We start from the raw sequence: 12,878 nt of genomic DNA on the forward strand, positions 1-12,878 counted from the left end.
CGGTTGGGTGAATTCATGCTTAAATGTCCACGGCTCCAGGGGTGCTGTAACAATATTTATAGTGGGGGTGCTGCTGATGGAAACCATGTATTTGGTGTTAAAACTTCAAGCCAAGGGGTGCGGCTGCACCTCCAGCACCTCTAGTTCCAGCACCACTGCACAGATCACATTAAACCACAATCCAAATGTAAATGTGGCTGAAGGAAGGCAGGGCATGTTACCATCCTTATTTCTAATCCAATCTAACTTGTGTGACCCAGTAGGAGAACCCGTATTTGACTAAGGGAAATATCCTAGCAAAAGAATCTGCTAGAATAAGTGTTGATTTTAAAATCTATTTCTCCCCGACCCCATGCATACCTTAAAAAATTAATAGTCCCTTCCCACGCCTTCAGGAAAGGATAGGGTATGTAACCGTTATACAAAGGAACTTACAGGGGCTTTCTTGGAGTGTGGTGGCAGCTGGCCTTCTGTCCTGTTCCAGTCAAATGGAAAATGTAGCATGTTCTCACTTGTAAAACAAATTTTGGTTCTGATCTCATTCATTGTTGAACTTTAATTTATATCCTTTTTTTCATATTTTATAAGGCACACAACCTAGTTGGTAATAAATAAGCTGGCATCCAGCTGGCTGAAGTCTGTATGCAGCTTGTAGTGCATGTCTTAGCAGTCACTAAGCAGTTTGTTCTGATGGACTCAGCACAGGTCTAACCATCAGAACCTCTGGACTTCTAATCCTGGCTCTGATGCAACTGGCTCTGTGGTCTCTTAACCTCTTACAGATGGAGAAACCGAGGCAAATGGGGATAATACTTCTCTCACAGTAATGGCGTGAAGATTAGCTATTTGTCTAGAGCTTTCCACATAGATAGTACTTTGTCAGCTTTGCCAAATATTATTAGTGAACTAATTGCTTGAGACAGATTCTGTTTGCTGAAATATCAAATGCTCTAGTTTCTGATTTTTACAGAAGTGACCATTGTTTTACTATTTTTTTAAATATTTCCAGGGAGCGATGAAACAATGCAGCCAGCCAAACCATCATTCTTGGAATATTTTGAACAAAAAGAAAAGGAGAATCAGCTCAATAGCTTTGGGAAGAATGCATCTGGCCCGACAAAAAATTCCTCTGATTGGAAAGTACCACAGGATGGAGACTACGAATGTGTAAGTATATACTTTGAAATGTAATACGGCCATCTTAAAGGTTTTCTGTTAATCTTACTGTAACAAGTTTCTTATTTGGAGAAGGTACAGTAGAACCTCAAAGGTACAAACACCAGAGTTACAGACATACCGGTCAACCGGCCACCCTGTGGAACAGGAAGTAATCCTGCAGCAGTGGGGGGAGACAAAGACCCACACCCACATCCACCCACACACACACACCCTTCATTGCCTCAGGCCTTTAGCTCAGGGGTTTGGGCAGGGGTTGGGGCTGCAGCTGCAGGGTGAGGGGGGTCAGGGCTCCAGGCAGGGAGTGGTGGTCAGGGCTTCTGATCCTTGGAAGTACTGGGGCTTGGGGCTTCAGCCCTGCGGCTCCTTTCCTGGTTTCAGACCTGCAGGGGGCATAGCGGCTTGGGGCTTAACTATGAGGGGAGCGCCGGTTTCAGCCCCATCGTGCACCCTTCTTCTCTCTCTCTCTCTCTCCCCCCCCTCCCCCCCCCCCGGCTGAAACCAGGAGCAGAGCTGCAGGGCTGAAGCCCTGAGTCCTGGCACTCCCCCAAGATCTAAATCCCTGAGTTTTAGTGCTCCTGAAGGGCAGAAGCTCTCACCCACCCCCCACCTGGAGCTCTGATTACCCTGCACACCACCCTGCGGCAGCAGCCCCAACCCCCCCCCCCCCCCCCCCCGCATCCCACCCCCTCCAAGCAGGAAAATATTAATCCTTAATGTGTCATTAATCCTTAATGTGTCATGTGTGAATCAGTGTTGCCAAATCTCATGATGATTGGTATGTGTTATCTTAAAGCTTTACCTCTAGGAGTCACGTTATTTGCAAATCTCAGCCTTCATATTTTTTAAAACAAAACCTGTTTCTAGCCTTCATAGATAGTAATGGAGAAAAGCTGGAAAATGCAAACCTCAATGTCACAAAACCAGAATGCAAAACAGGACCTTAAATTTATTTTATTTAAAATCTCATGATGACTCTTAAGCCAATCTCACTTTTTGGGGGATCAGACTTAAGATTTTTGAATGATTTCTGGAGTTAGCAGTACTGCAAGATGGATAATCCATCTTACTGTGGTGTTTTTCAGCTGTCTCTTTCAGTGATATTTCAGTGCAAGTTCTTTCTGTGTTAGCTGCTTTTGTTTTATTGTACTCTGTTTTAACTTACCTTGAATCTTGTGTAATATGAAGGAATCAGATTGAAATAATTAATGTTGAAATTTACTCCAGCATCATAAAGCCATGCAGGAAGCAAAATCTACCTCCTGGTCATGACACAGTGCTTCAGAGGAGGCCTTGCAGCCAAGGCTGGTATAGTATCTGCAGTTCTTCTGTGCCTCTTGCACTGATTCATAGGGCCGCTGGAGCCAGGGTAGCACAGATCGTGCAGTCTCTCCACTTGAGCCTAAATAGGACCGGCATGGAGACTCCACTAGAGGACCCACCGCACATTTCTCCTGTAGCCCTTTGTAACACGCAAGCCCTGTTTTGCCCCTGCGCACCACTGTTAATGTTCAGAATCGCTTCAGAAACACATTTTACAAAAATAGTATATAAGCAGCAGGCTAATTTACCAGCCTATGCACCAAAGAGCACTCCAGCCACAGGATTCCAGTCCCTTTTCTTCAAGGACTTCAGAATAACAGAAAATATATCAAACATGTCCTTTTCCACTTGACCTAGGGTTATCTTCAGGAGCCTATCTACTCTCTACAGGATTACACTCTGTAGGCCATCTGCCTGGGAATCAGGGCGAGCCTCTCTGTTTCCTTTTCCTTCCTAGCCTGTTCCTTGCAGATTATGCACTGCAGGCCATCTGCCTGAGAGTTTTATATAAACTGGCCTCTTCCCCTGACCTGGGGACTACTGCAGGAGCCTTCCTACCCCTGCAGCTCTCCAGCTAACCTGAGTTACTTATTACCTGTTGGTTTTTATGAGGACCAGGTGATCTTCAAGCTGTCACCTGAATCCTGGCCTCACAGCCTCAGCTGGGCGGTGGCTCATTAGTCACAGGTAGGGTTAGGCCCAACTCCTTTTAAAAGGGTCAGCCACCCTCTGACATAATATAATTCTCTCCCTCTTTTACTTTAAGGGGTGCTGCATATTTTTCCTTCTCCATGTGTGCACGCTGTCATTGAATGGGTGTTCGTATTGGTCAACAATGTGAAGCTAGACACTTTAGCGTAGGAAAGGATACACATTCCTCTTGAAAAGAGTTGTGGAGGAAAAATTGATTTCTTCTGTTTTAATTCTAATAGGTTGATACCAAAATCCATCTAAAAATTGTTCATATAAACATTCTGGGACTTTCTTGAAAACTGTGAAGACCCCAATTTATTACCATAGAATGGGGTGTCCTCTTATGGATCAGTGCACATCTAGTTCACTGGGAGTGTGCACACAGTGAGGGATGTGTGTAGTGTAGAAGGCACAAGGTAAAGAGGAAAGTTCTGTGACATAAGAATGACCATACTGGGTCAGACCAATGGTCCAGCTAGCCCAGTATCCTGTCTTCTGACAGTGGCCAATGCCAGGTGCTTCAGAGGGAATGAACAGAACAGGTAATCATCACCTGCTGTTGCCCATTCCTGGCTTCTTGCAAACAGAGGCTCAGAACATTGTAACAGAGAAGAAATATTTTTAGACCTGTGATGAGTAGCTGTTTTGACTCAGTTATATGCCCTTGGTTACTGCCTTCTGTTATTACTGAAGTATTGCTGTTTACATAGATTACCAGTTTGGTGATAACACAAAAAGGAAGCATTTTGAAAGCAATAAATCAAACATTATTTAAAAGTGCTTGGGTCCCCCTCATACATTAATTTGTAAAAATCTCACTTCTAAGCAGCGTACACTTCCTTAGTTCAGTTTTCCCTCCATGCATGAATATGCCACAGTCTTGCATTTTAATTCTATAATTGAGCTGACTCTCCAGTTAGTTTTTCTTTTATGTAGGATAAGTACTTGAAAGCAACAAACATTAATGTTTAATATACACAAGGGTGTTTCCTGCAGCCCTTAAATGAGGGTTACTAACAGTAACATGTTATGTAATCCAATCAAAGACCTAAAGCTGAATACCTCTCCTGTTTAGTTAAAAAAAATTGAATAGAGTAACCTAATGTTGGACTTTAGGCAAAACTCATCTGTTAAACTGCTTAGTAATTGAATGCCCCAATATCATAAACTGCTTGAAGTGAGAGTACTTTCACTAGTAATATCAAGCACATTCAACCTAGACTGAACCCAGCACTGGACTAATTCTGCTTTGTCAGAGGGGGTGGACAGGAGCATGCTTTTTATCTTAACCTCTATGGTTCCAAGCAGAGACCAGATCAGTCAGCTTGGAGATAAATATTGGTTTCTCTGAGCCTCAGGAAATGTGATTTGAAATACTGTTTGGTTTGTTAGCACAGTCTGGTTAACATTTCTCTCCCCTTAAGTCCTATATGGTTTCTCCCTCCTAGCTTCTATAAACGGGAGACTCCTGGTTTACAAGCAAGCAACATTTAATTACAAAAGATATTTTTACCCTTTCCCTTGTGGAAAAACATTTGACCTTTTCCTGGTTAGAACTGTTTCTCTGAAGCAGGCAAATGTGAAGTTATTTATACACCACAGCAATGTCCTCTTGGATTAGGGTTCCATTATTTTCATCCAGACTTCCTGTTACTTGTTAAGTGCTGATAATGTGCAAGGCACTGAATATTTGTTCCTTGGGTAGGTATTTATAGACTGTAATCAAGTCACCCTATAACCTTCTTTTTGTTAAACTAAATAGATCGAGTTCCTATAAGGCATGCTTTCTGATCCTTTAATCATTCTCGTGTCTCTTCTCTGAACCCTCTCCAGTTTATCAACTTCCTTTTTGAATTGTTGGCACAGAACTGGACACACTATTCCAGCAGTGCTTGCACCCGTGCCAAGTATGAGTTAAAGTAAACTCTCTACTCTTAATCGAGATTCCCCTGTTCGTGCGTCCTCGGGTTGCATTAGCTCTTTTAGCCACAGTATCTCACACTGGGAGCTCATGTTCAGCTGATAATCCTCCATGACCACCAAATCTTTTTCAGTCTCTGCTTCCCAGGATGGAGTACCCCATTCTGTAAGAATTTCCTGTATGCTTTGTTCCTAGCCATATTAAAATGCATATCGCTTGCTTGCTCCTAGTTTATCAGGTGATCCAGATCCAGCTGAATCAATGACCTGTCCTCTTCGTTATTTACCACTCCTGTAGTTTTTGTGTCAAACATTCACTGATGATTTTAAGTTTTCTTTCAGGTCATTGATAAAAATGTTAAATAGCGTAGGACTAAGAACCAATCCCTGCAGGACCCCACAGGAAACAAACCCACTTGATAACAATTCCCTGTTCATAGTTACATTTTTGAGACTGATTTAGTTAGCCAGTTTTTAATCTCTTTAACGTGTACCATATTAATTTGATATCTTTTTAATTTTTAATCAAAAGTTACAGGGTACCAAGTCAAATGCCTTACAGACGTCTAAGTATATTACATGAACATTATTACCTTTATCATCCAAACTTGTAATCATAAAAAAAAAAAATCAGGTTAGTTTGACAGGATCTATTTGTTGATTCGCATTTATTACATTATCCTCCTTTAGTTCTTTATTAATTGAGTCCTGTATTAGCTGCTTCATTGTCTTGTCCAGTATTCGTGTCAGGCTGACAGGCCAATAATTACCCAGGTCATCCTGTTGTCCCTTTTTTTAAAAAATTGGGACAACATTAGCTTTCTTCCAGTCTTCTGGAACTTCCCCAGTGCTCCAAGACTTACTGAAAATCTACATTAACAGTCCAAGAACTCCTCAGCCAGCTCTTTTAAAACTCTTGGATGCAAGTTATCTGGACCTGCTGACTTAAAATAATCTAACTTTTTAAATCACAGAAAACTTGTCTTTTTATGTTAACACAATAATAAATTCCTGCTCCATGCTTTCTTGGCATCATTATGATACTGAAAGCTGTGCCAGATTCCAGGGGAAAATGGTGAGAATAAGATGAGAATAACTTCCCCCCACTTTTTTTAGTTAATCTGCATCCTTTTGCTGTAATGTGATTTTTTTTCTGTCTAATTCTAAATGGCTCTATATAGCAATGCTGAGCTTTTGCTTAAGATAATATATTACTACTTTTGTCTCACTAATCAAAAGGTTGGCTACAAATTCTAGGTTATTTCTTGGAAGTGAGTCAAATTTAACCAATACTTAGTGTTGGACACCATTGCAAGAGCATTTGGATATCATCTTGTGTTTCCCTATGGGCACCTGTAGCTATGTCACTTCTACTGCAAAAAGTTAGGATTGAAGCAGAATCTTCGATTCTATCTCTCCAAATGTATTTATTAGCACTAGGGTCAACCCCTGATGCCTTAGTCTCAAATGAGCATTTTGGGTTTGTTTGTTTGAAGTCACCTGCACAATATCTGTGCTTTTGAAGGCCTGTTAGGGGTGCTTCTCTTAAGAGTTATGTTAATAGCCCAGCTGTATTTAGCCATTTATCCTACTTCTAGCTTCCAGAACTGCTAGTGAATACCTGGTAGAAATCCAGTTGATGAAAATGGGTATGCTTTTTTGTTCAAGGGATCCCAGGAAAGCTTTACTCATTGCCTGTTAGCTCTCATTAAAATCCTCTAAATTCTCTTAAACTATCAGGAATTCCTGTACTGGCAAGTTTTAGCTCTGTGGCTGGGCAAGGAGATAGCCGTTCAGAAACAAAATTCATGGCTCTTCCCTTCAAATAACCCACCTTCTTTGGGAACAATCTGATTTGGTTCATGCCTAGGTATTGGTGAATAAGCTCTTTCCCATCCCTGCAATTACTGAAAGCCAGTGTCTGCCTGTCATCTTCCATGACCCAGCCCTTAAGCCTAATGATGAATGTCTTCCTTGATGATCTCCAAGTTTTCCTGTAAACTGTGTGTATGTGTTCGTTTCATTCCTTTCATAAACCAAGTCCGTTATAAAACTGCTGTAAATCACTGGAGCATAAATGCATGGTGCGAGGCAGCAGAGATGACTTTTGATGATTCCCCTTTGGCCTTCTGTGGAGACGTTTGTGCAAGCACTGTGAGAAGCTGCTACTGTACACAGCATTTGCTTACATTAGGGATGTAAAAGGTTAACGGGTAAGCATTAGGTTTACCGGTTAACCAAAGTCAACTGTTAACCCTGGTGGCCTCAGCTCCAACCAGGCCGGAGCAACCCTAGCCCCAGCTGCGCCAACAAGGCCCTGGCTACTCCGCATCGGCCGGCCAGACCCCGGCCATGCTGTGCCTAGCTGGGCAGCAGGACCCTAACCTCAGCCGCACCACACTAAGGGCATAGCTACACTTGCAGATGTAGAGTGCTTTGAGTTAAACCAGCCTTCATAGAGCGCAGTAGGGAAAGCGCTGCAATCTGTCCACATTGACAACTACAAGCACACTGGCGTGGCCACATTAGCAGCTCTTGCAACGGCCACAGAGAGCAGTGCATTGTGGTAGCTATCCCAGGATGCAAGTGGCTGCAACATGCTTTTCAAATGGCGGGGGTGGGGGTGGAGTGTGACAGGGAGTGTGTTTTGTGTGTATGTGGGGGGAGAGAGGGTGGGTTTTTGCAGGGGCTGAGAGCATGTCAGCATGCTGTCTTGTAAGTTCAGACAGCAGCAGACCCCCCTCCCAACCCCCGCCTCTCTCTCTCTCACACACAGCATTCCACAGTAATGGTTGCTTTGTCTCGGAGCAAATAAGCATGCCGGCTGTCAGAAATGGAGCTTTCAAAGGGGATATCCACATTCCTACAGCGAGTTCAAAACAATGGGACAAGTGACCACTTGACTTCAGGGGATTATGGGACGTTTCCGGAGGCTGATCAGAGCGCAGTAACACAACGTCTCATTCACACTGACGCCCAGGCGTTTCAGCCAAGGCTCAGCAAGCGTTAATCTTCTCACCGAGGTGGAGTACCAGGAGCGCTCTAGCCGTGGAATCAGAGCGCTCTACGTGCCTTGCCAGCGTGGATGGGTAGTGAGCTAGGGCGCCCGGGGCTGCTTTAATGCTCTCTAACTCGCAAGTGTAGCCGAACCCTAAGTCAAGCAGCCAGCCGCGCCCCAGCCCTGGCTGCGCCAGCCAGACCCTAGCCCTGGCCACGCCGGCTGGACCCCAGCGACCTCAGTTAACGGTTAACCTGTTAAATGAAATAATTTTAATCGTTTAACTGGTTAACTTTTTAAACTGATATTTACATCCCTAGCTCAAACAACAAGGAGTCCTTGTCGCCCCTTATGGACTAACAAATTTATTTGGGCATAAGGTTTTGTGGGCTAGAACCCACTTCATCGGATGCATGGAGTGGAAATACAGGAGCAGGTATAAATACATGAAAGGATGGGGGGTTGCTTTACCAAGTGTGAGGTCAGTCTAACGAGATAAATCAATTAACAGCAGGATACCAAGGGAGGAAAAATAACTTGTGAAGTGGTAAGAGAGTGGCCCATTACAGACAGTTGACAAGAAGGTGTGAGTAACAGTAGGGAGAAATTAGTATTGGGGAAGTTAAGTTTAGGTTTTGTAATGACCCAACCACTCCCAGTCTCTATTCAGGCCTAATTTGATGGTATCCAGTTTGTAAATTAATTCCAGTTCTGCAGCTTCACGTTGGAGTCTGGTTTTGAAGTTTTTTTGTTGAAGAAATGCCACTTTTAAGTCTGTAATTGAGTGACCAGAGAGGTTGAAGTGTTCTCCTACCAGTTTTTGAATGTTATGATTCCTGATGTCAGATTTGTGTCCATTTAGTCTTTTGCGTAGAGACTGTCCAGGTTGGCCAATGTACATGGCAGAGGGGCATTGCTGGCACATGATGGCATATATCACATTGGTACATGTGCAGGTGAATGAGCCCTTGATGGTGTGGCTGATGTGGTTAGGTCCTGTAATAGTGTCCCTTGGATAGACATGTGGACTGAGTTGGCACTTGGGTTTGTAGCAAGGTTTGGTTCCTGGGTTGGTGTTTTTGTTGTGTGGTGGGCAGTTGCTGGTGAGTATTTGCTTCAGGCTGGGGGGCTGTCTGTAAGCGAGGACTGGCCTGTCTCCCAAGGTCTGTGAGAGTGAGGGATTGTCCTTCAGGATAGGTTGTAGATCCTTGATGATGCACTGGAGAGGTTTTAGTGGGGGCTGTAGGTGACAGCTAGTGGCATTCTGTTACTTTCTTTGTTGGGCCTGTCTTGTAGTAGGTGACTTCTCGGTACCCTTCTGGCTCTGTCAGTCTGTTTCCTCACTTCACCAGGTGGGTATTGCAGTTTTAAGAACACTTGATAGAGATTCTGTAGGTGTTTGTCTCTGTCTGAAGGATCAGCGCAGGTACAGTTGTATCTTAGAGCTTGTCTGTAGACAATGGATCGTGTGATGTGGTTTGGATGAAAGCGGGAGGCATGTAGGTAAGTATAGCGGTCAGTAGGTTTCCCGTATAGGGTGGTGGTTATGTCACCATTGCCTATTAGCACTGTAGTGTCGAGGAAGTGGACCTCTTATGTGGACTGGTCCACGCTGAGGTTGATGGTAGGGTGGAAATCGTTGAAATCTTGGTAGAATTCCTTGAGGGCCTCTCCAGCGCATCAAGGATCTACAACCTATCCTGAAGGACGATCCCTCACTGTCTCACAGATTTTCATTTGTTCAGATAATGCACAAAGTGATGAAGGGAAATCTCTCAAACAATTGAAGGAAAAAATACTTGTAAAATGTATTTGCTTTAACTAATTTAACAAATGTACCCCCATCTGTTGTGTCTCTTAAAAACTCCCTGCAATGCATTGGGAATGCAGTTGGTATCAGAACTGTAATTAACAGATGTATCCTGAAAGCAATTAATGGTGCCATCTCAGTTTTCTCAATTAAATTACTTTAAAGGGTGCATATTTAGACAAGACTATTTCCACAGGGCAATATTAACTATCTTCTGTTAGTTTTAGAAGCAGTCATCTCCATTTATGTGTACATGATAGAAGTTGTTGTAATTGTGTACATGTCTGTAAGCTAGTTCTGGTCCGGAGCTTTTAATTGATATTGTCCAGGTCAGTTCCCTTCTGCAATATAATGTAACCCAAAGTGAGCCCTTTCTCATACTTGAATAGGAATGTAACACTTTTTTTCTGAGCTCTTATACTGAGAACATCTCAACATGTTTTAAAAACAAAGCATTTTCCCCCCTCTTGCTGTGTCAGTATCCCTTTGTGGCAGTGTAGTCTTGGATCGGTTGTATTTAGTATCTCGCTAATTTCTGGGATCTTTACGTCAAAACAAACATAAAAGAACAGTTGTAATTTTACTAGCAGGGAAGAGAAGGAAAAGTATTTTAGAGATTAGTAGTAGCTTCCTCCTGCAGAATTGTTGATGAAGTGCCATTGTGGATTCCCCTCCCCTTTGTCTAGACATATTAATTTTGATTCTATGATTTTATATATATATATAAATAGGCATAGTTAATCCACTTCCCTGAGAGTGAGTAGCTGTGTTGATAGGAAAAGCTTTCCTGTTGACATGGCGCTGTTTATATGGGAGGTTAGGTTGGTATAACTACATCACTTGGGGATTTTTCACACTCCTGAGCAATGGAGTTATACCGATCTAGGTCTGTAGTGTAGACCTGGCCTAGGAGGAGATCTGAAGAGCCATCTCAAATAGTGAAAAACCACACCAAGGATTCATTTGTAGAGCTGGTTGTACAGACAAGGTTTTTTAATTACATTGTTAAATGGAGTTTTTGCTATACCAATCTAGGGACACACCCTGACCTTGTGTGAGATGTTTTTGAGCTTGTTTACCACTTAACTTTTCTGCCTCTGATATGTCCCTCTGAGTTTAATTCACTTGTATTTATGAAATTGCTTGGAAAACAGAAGTCAAAGTTCCAGAGACAGAAAAATGCATAGTATCAGAGGGGTAGCTGTGTTAGTCTGTATCCACAAAAACAACGAGGAGTCTGGTGGCACTTTAAAGACTAACAGATTTATTTGGCCATAAGCTTTCATGGGTAAAAAACTCCACTTCTTCAGATGCACCATGCATCTGAAGAAGTGGGGTTTTTTTATCCATGAAAGCTTATGGCCAAATCTGTTAGTCTAGAAAAATACATAAGATCCCAAAGAAGTCTTATTTTGTTGGTTCTACCCTATCACGTGGCTTGAATGGATATTGTAGGCTGACGTATCAAAATCCAATTTGGTGGTAGTGGGGAAAAAAATCCCTACTAGAACAAAAAATCCATCTTGCACATTTACAGGTTTTTTATATGACTTTTAGTATTCTTAAATTAAATCATTGTGAAAAGCATGTGTTTTAAAATAACATTCACTCTGATTTTTTAAATGTACTTTTTCTGACCCAGAGCCTTATGCAATGAATTAAGGTTGTTTGTATCAAGAATTCACTTGAATGTCTACAGTTATTGAGTACACGAAAAAGGAGGTTTCCATTAAAACATTACTTTCTTCAACTGCGCTGAATGTTTCATGACTAGACCAAATGCTTTCAGTGAATCTTGAGGGATTTCTCTGTCCAAAAGTTTCTCTTCTCCATCTATCATATACTCCCCTTTCCCATTGGCAGTGGCTGGAATAGAAAATACTGCTTAGGCACTAGCTTTTAAAATAATCATACTTTGATCATAAAGTGAATTTATTTGGCAAGGTATTCATAATTTTAACTAGTCATGTCTGGAAACAGTGATGGATATTTCTGTCTACATTATGCTGTACTTCGTCCCTATTCATAGCTGGAAAAAATAGACATAGATTATACTGTATTGAATCCATAATGCAAAAGCTGCTTTTGGTGGGAAAACACTCATGCTACACCCTACTTAGAAGGAGAGGATTTTAAGTTAAAAAAAATTTTAAAAAGCTTGTTTCTTAAGACTGTAGAGGCTGAAAGGAACTGTTATGAATTCCCAAGATTGAAATTATACCCCTCTGATGGGTCCCTGCTAATTGAAGGAGACCTTTCAGTAAAGCATACTATCTAGATCAGGGGTTCTCAAACTTATTGCACTGCGACCCCCTTCTGACAACAAAAAACTATATACGACCCCAGGAGAGGGGACTGAAGCCTGAGTCTGTCTGAGTCCTACTGCCCTGGGTGGCGGGGGCCAAAGCCCAAGAGATTCATCCTCTAGCAGGAGTCCTATAACCTGAGCCCTGCCACCCAGGGCTTCAGTCCCAGCAAGTCTAATCCCTGCCCTGCCGATCTCATTAAAACGGAGTTGCGACCTACTTTGGAGTCCTGACCCACAGTTTGATAACCGCTGATCTAGATATAATCTTCACTGTGAAAGTTTGATTATAAGATGAGACATCTTTCTATTGAGGCACTGTTTTATTCGTTGGTTTTAAATGTCACGTCTTGACTTGTAAAATTATCCCTTTCCATTTACCTGCCCAGCCCTCCTTATCCAGCAATCCCTGCTCATTGCATACGATTCTTTTAAGCAAGTGCTGCTGCTACCTTTCTAGCATGTTTGTCACATCCTTTCCAGCAGTAATTTTAATCAGTGATGCTTTTATTAAAAGTTGAATATCTTGTAATCTCTTAATCAAATGCTCTCCTATTAGAAATGAGCTTTGGTGTAAGAACATAAAAATGGCCATACTGGGTCAAACCAGTGGTCCATCTAGCCCAGTATCCTGTCTTTTGACAGTGGCCAAT

General features: G+C 42.3%; 1 protein-coding gene across 1 annotated transcript in view; it reads left to right on the forward strand.

The window, feature by feature from the left end:
* Nucleotides 1-12,878, forward strand: part of STK4 (serine/threonine kinase 4) — a 77,018-nt gene that overhangs the window by 34,518 nt on the left and 29,622 nt on the right. Inside the window, exon 10 of the mRNA XM_084645552.1 lies at nt 1,010-1,167. Coding sequence (XP_084501678.1) covers nt 1,010-1,167 — 158 coding nt within the window. The remainder of the gene's footprint in view (nt 1-1,009; nt 1,168-12,878) is intronic.

This window comes from Lepidochelys olivacea (genome assembly GCF_965140295.1).
Source record: "Lepidochelys olivacea isolate rLepOli2 genome assembly, chromosome: 13".
NCBI classification, from domain to species: Eukaryota; Metazoa; Chordata; order Testudines; family Cheloniidae; genus Lepidochelys; species Lepidochelys olivacea.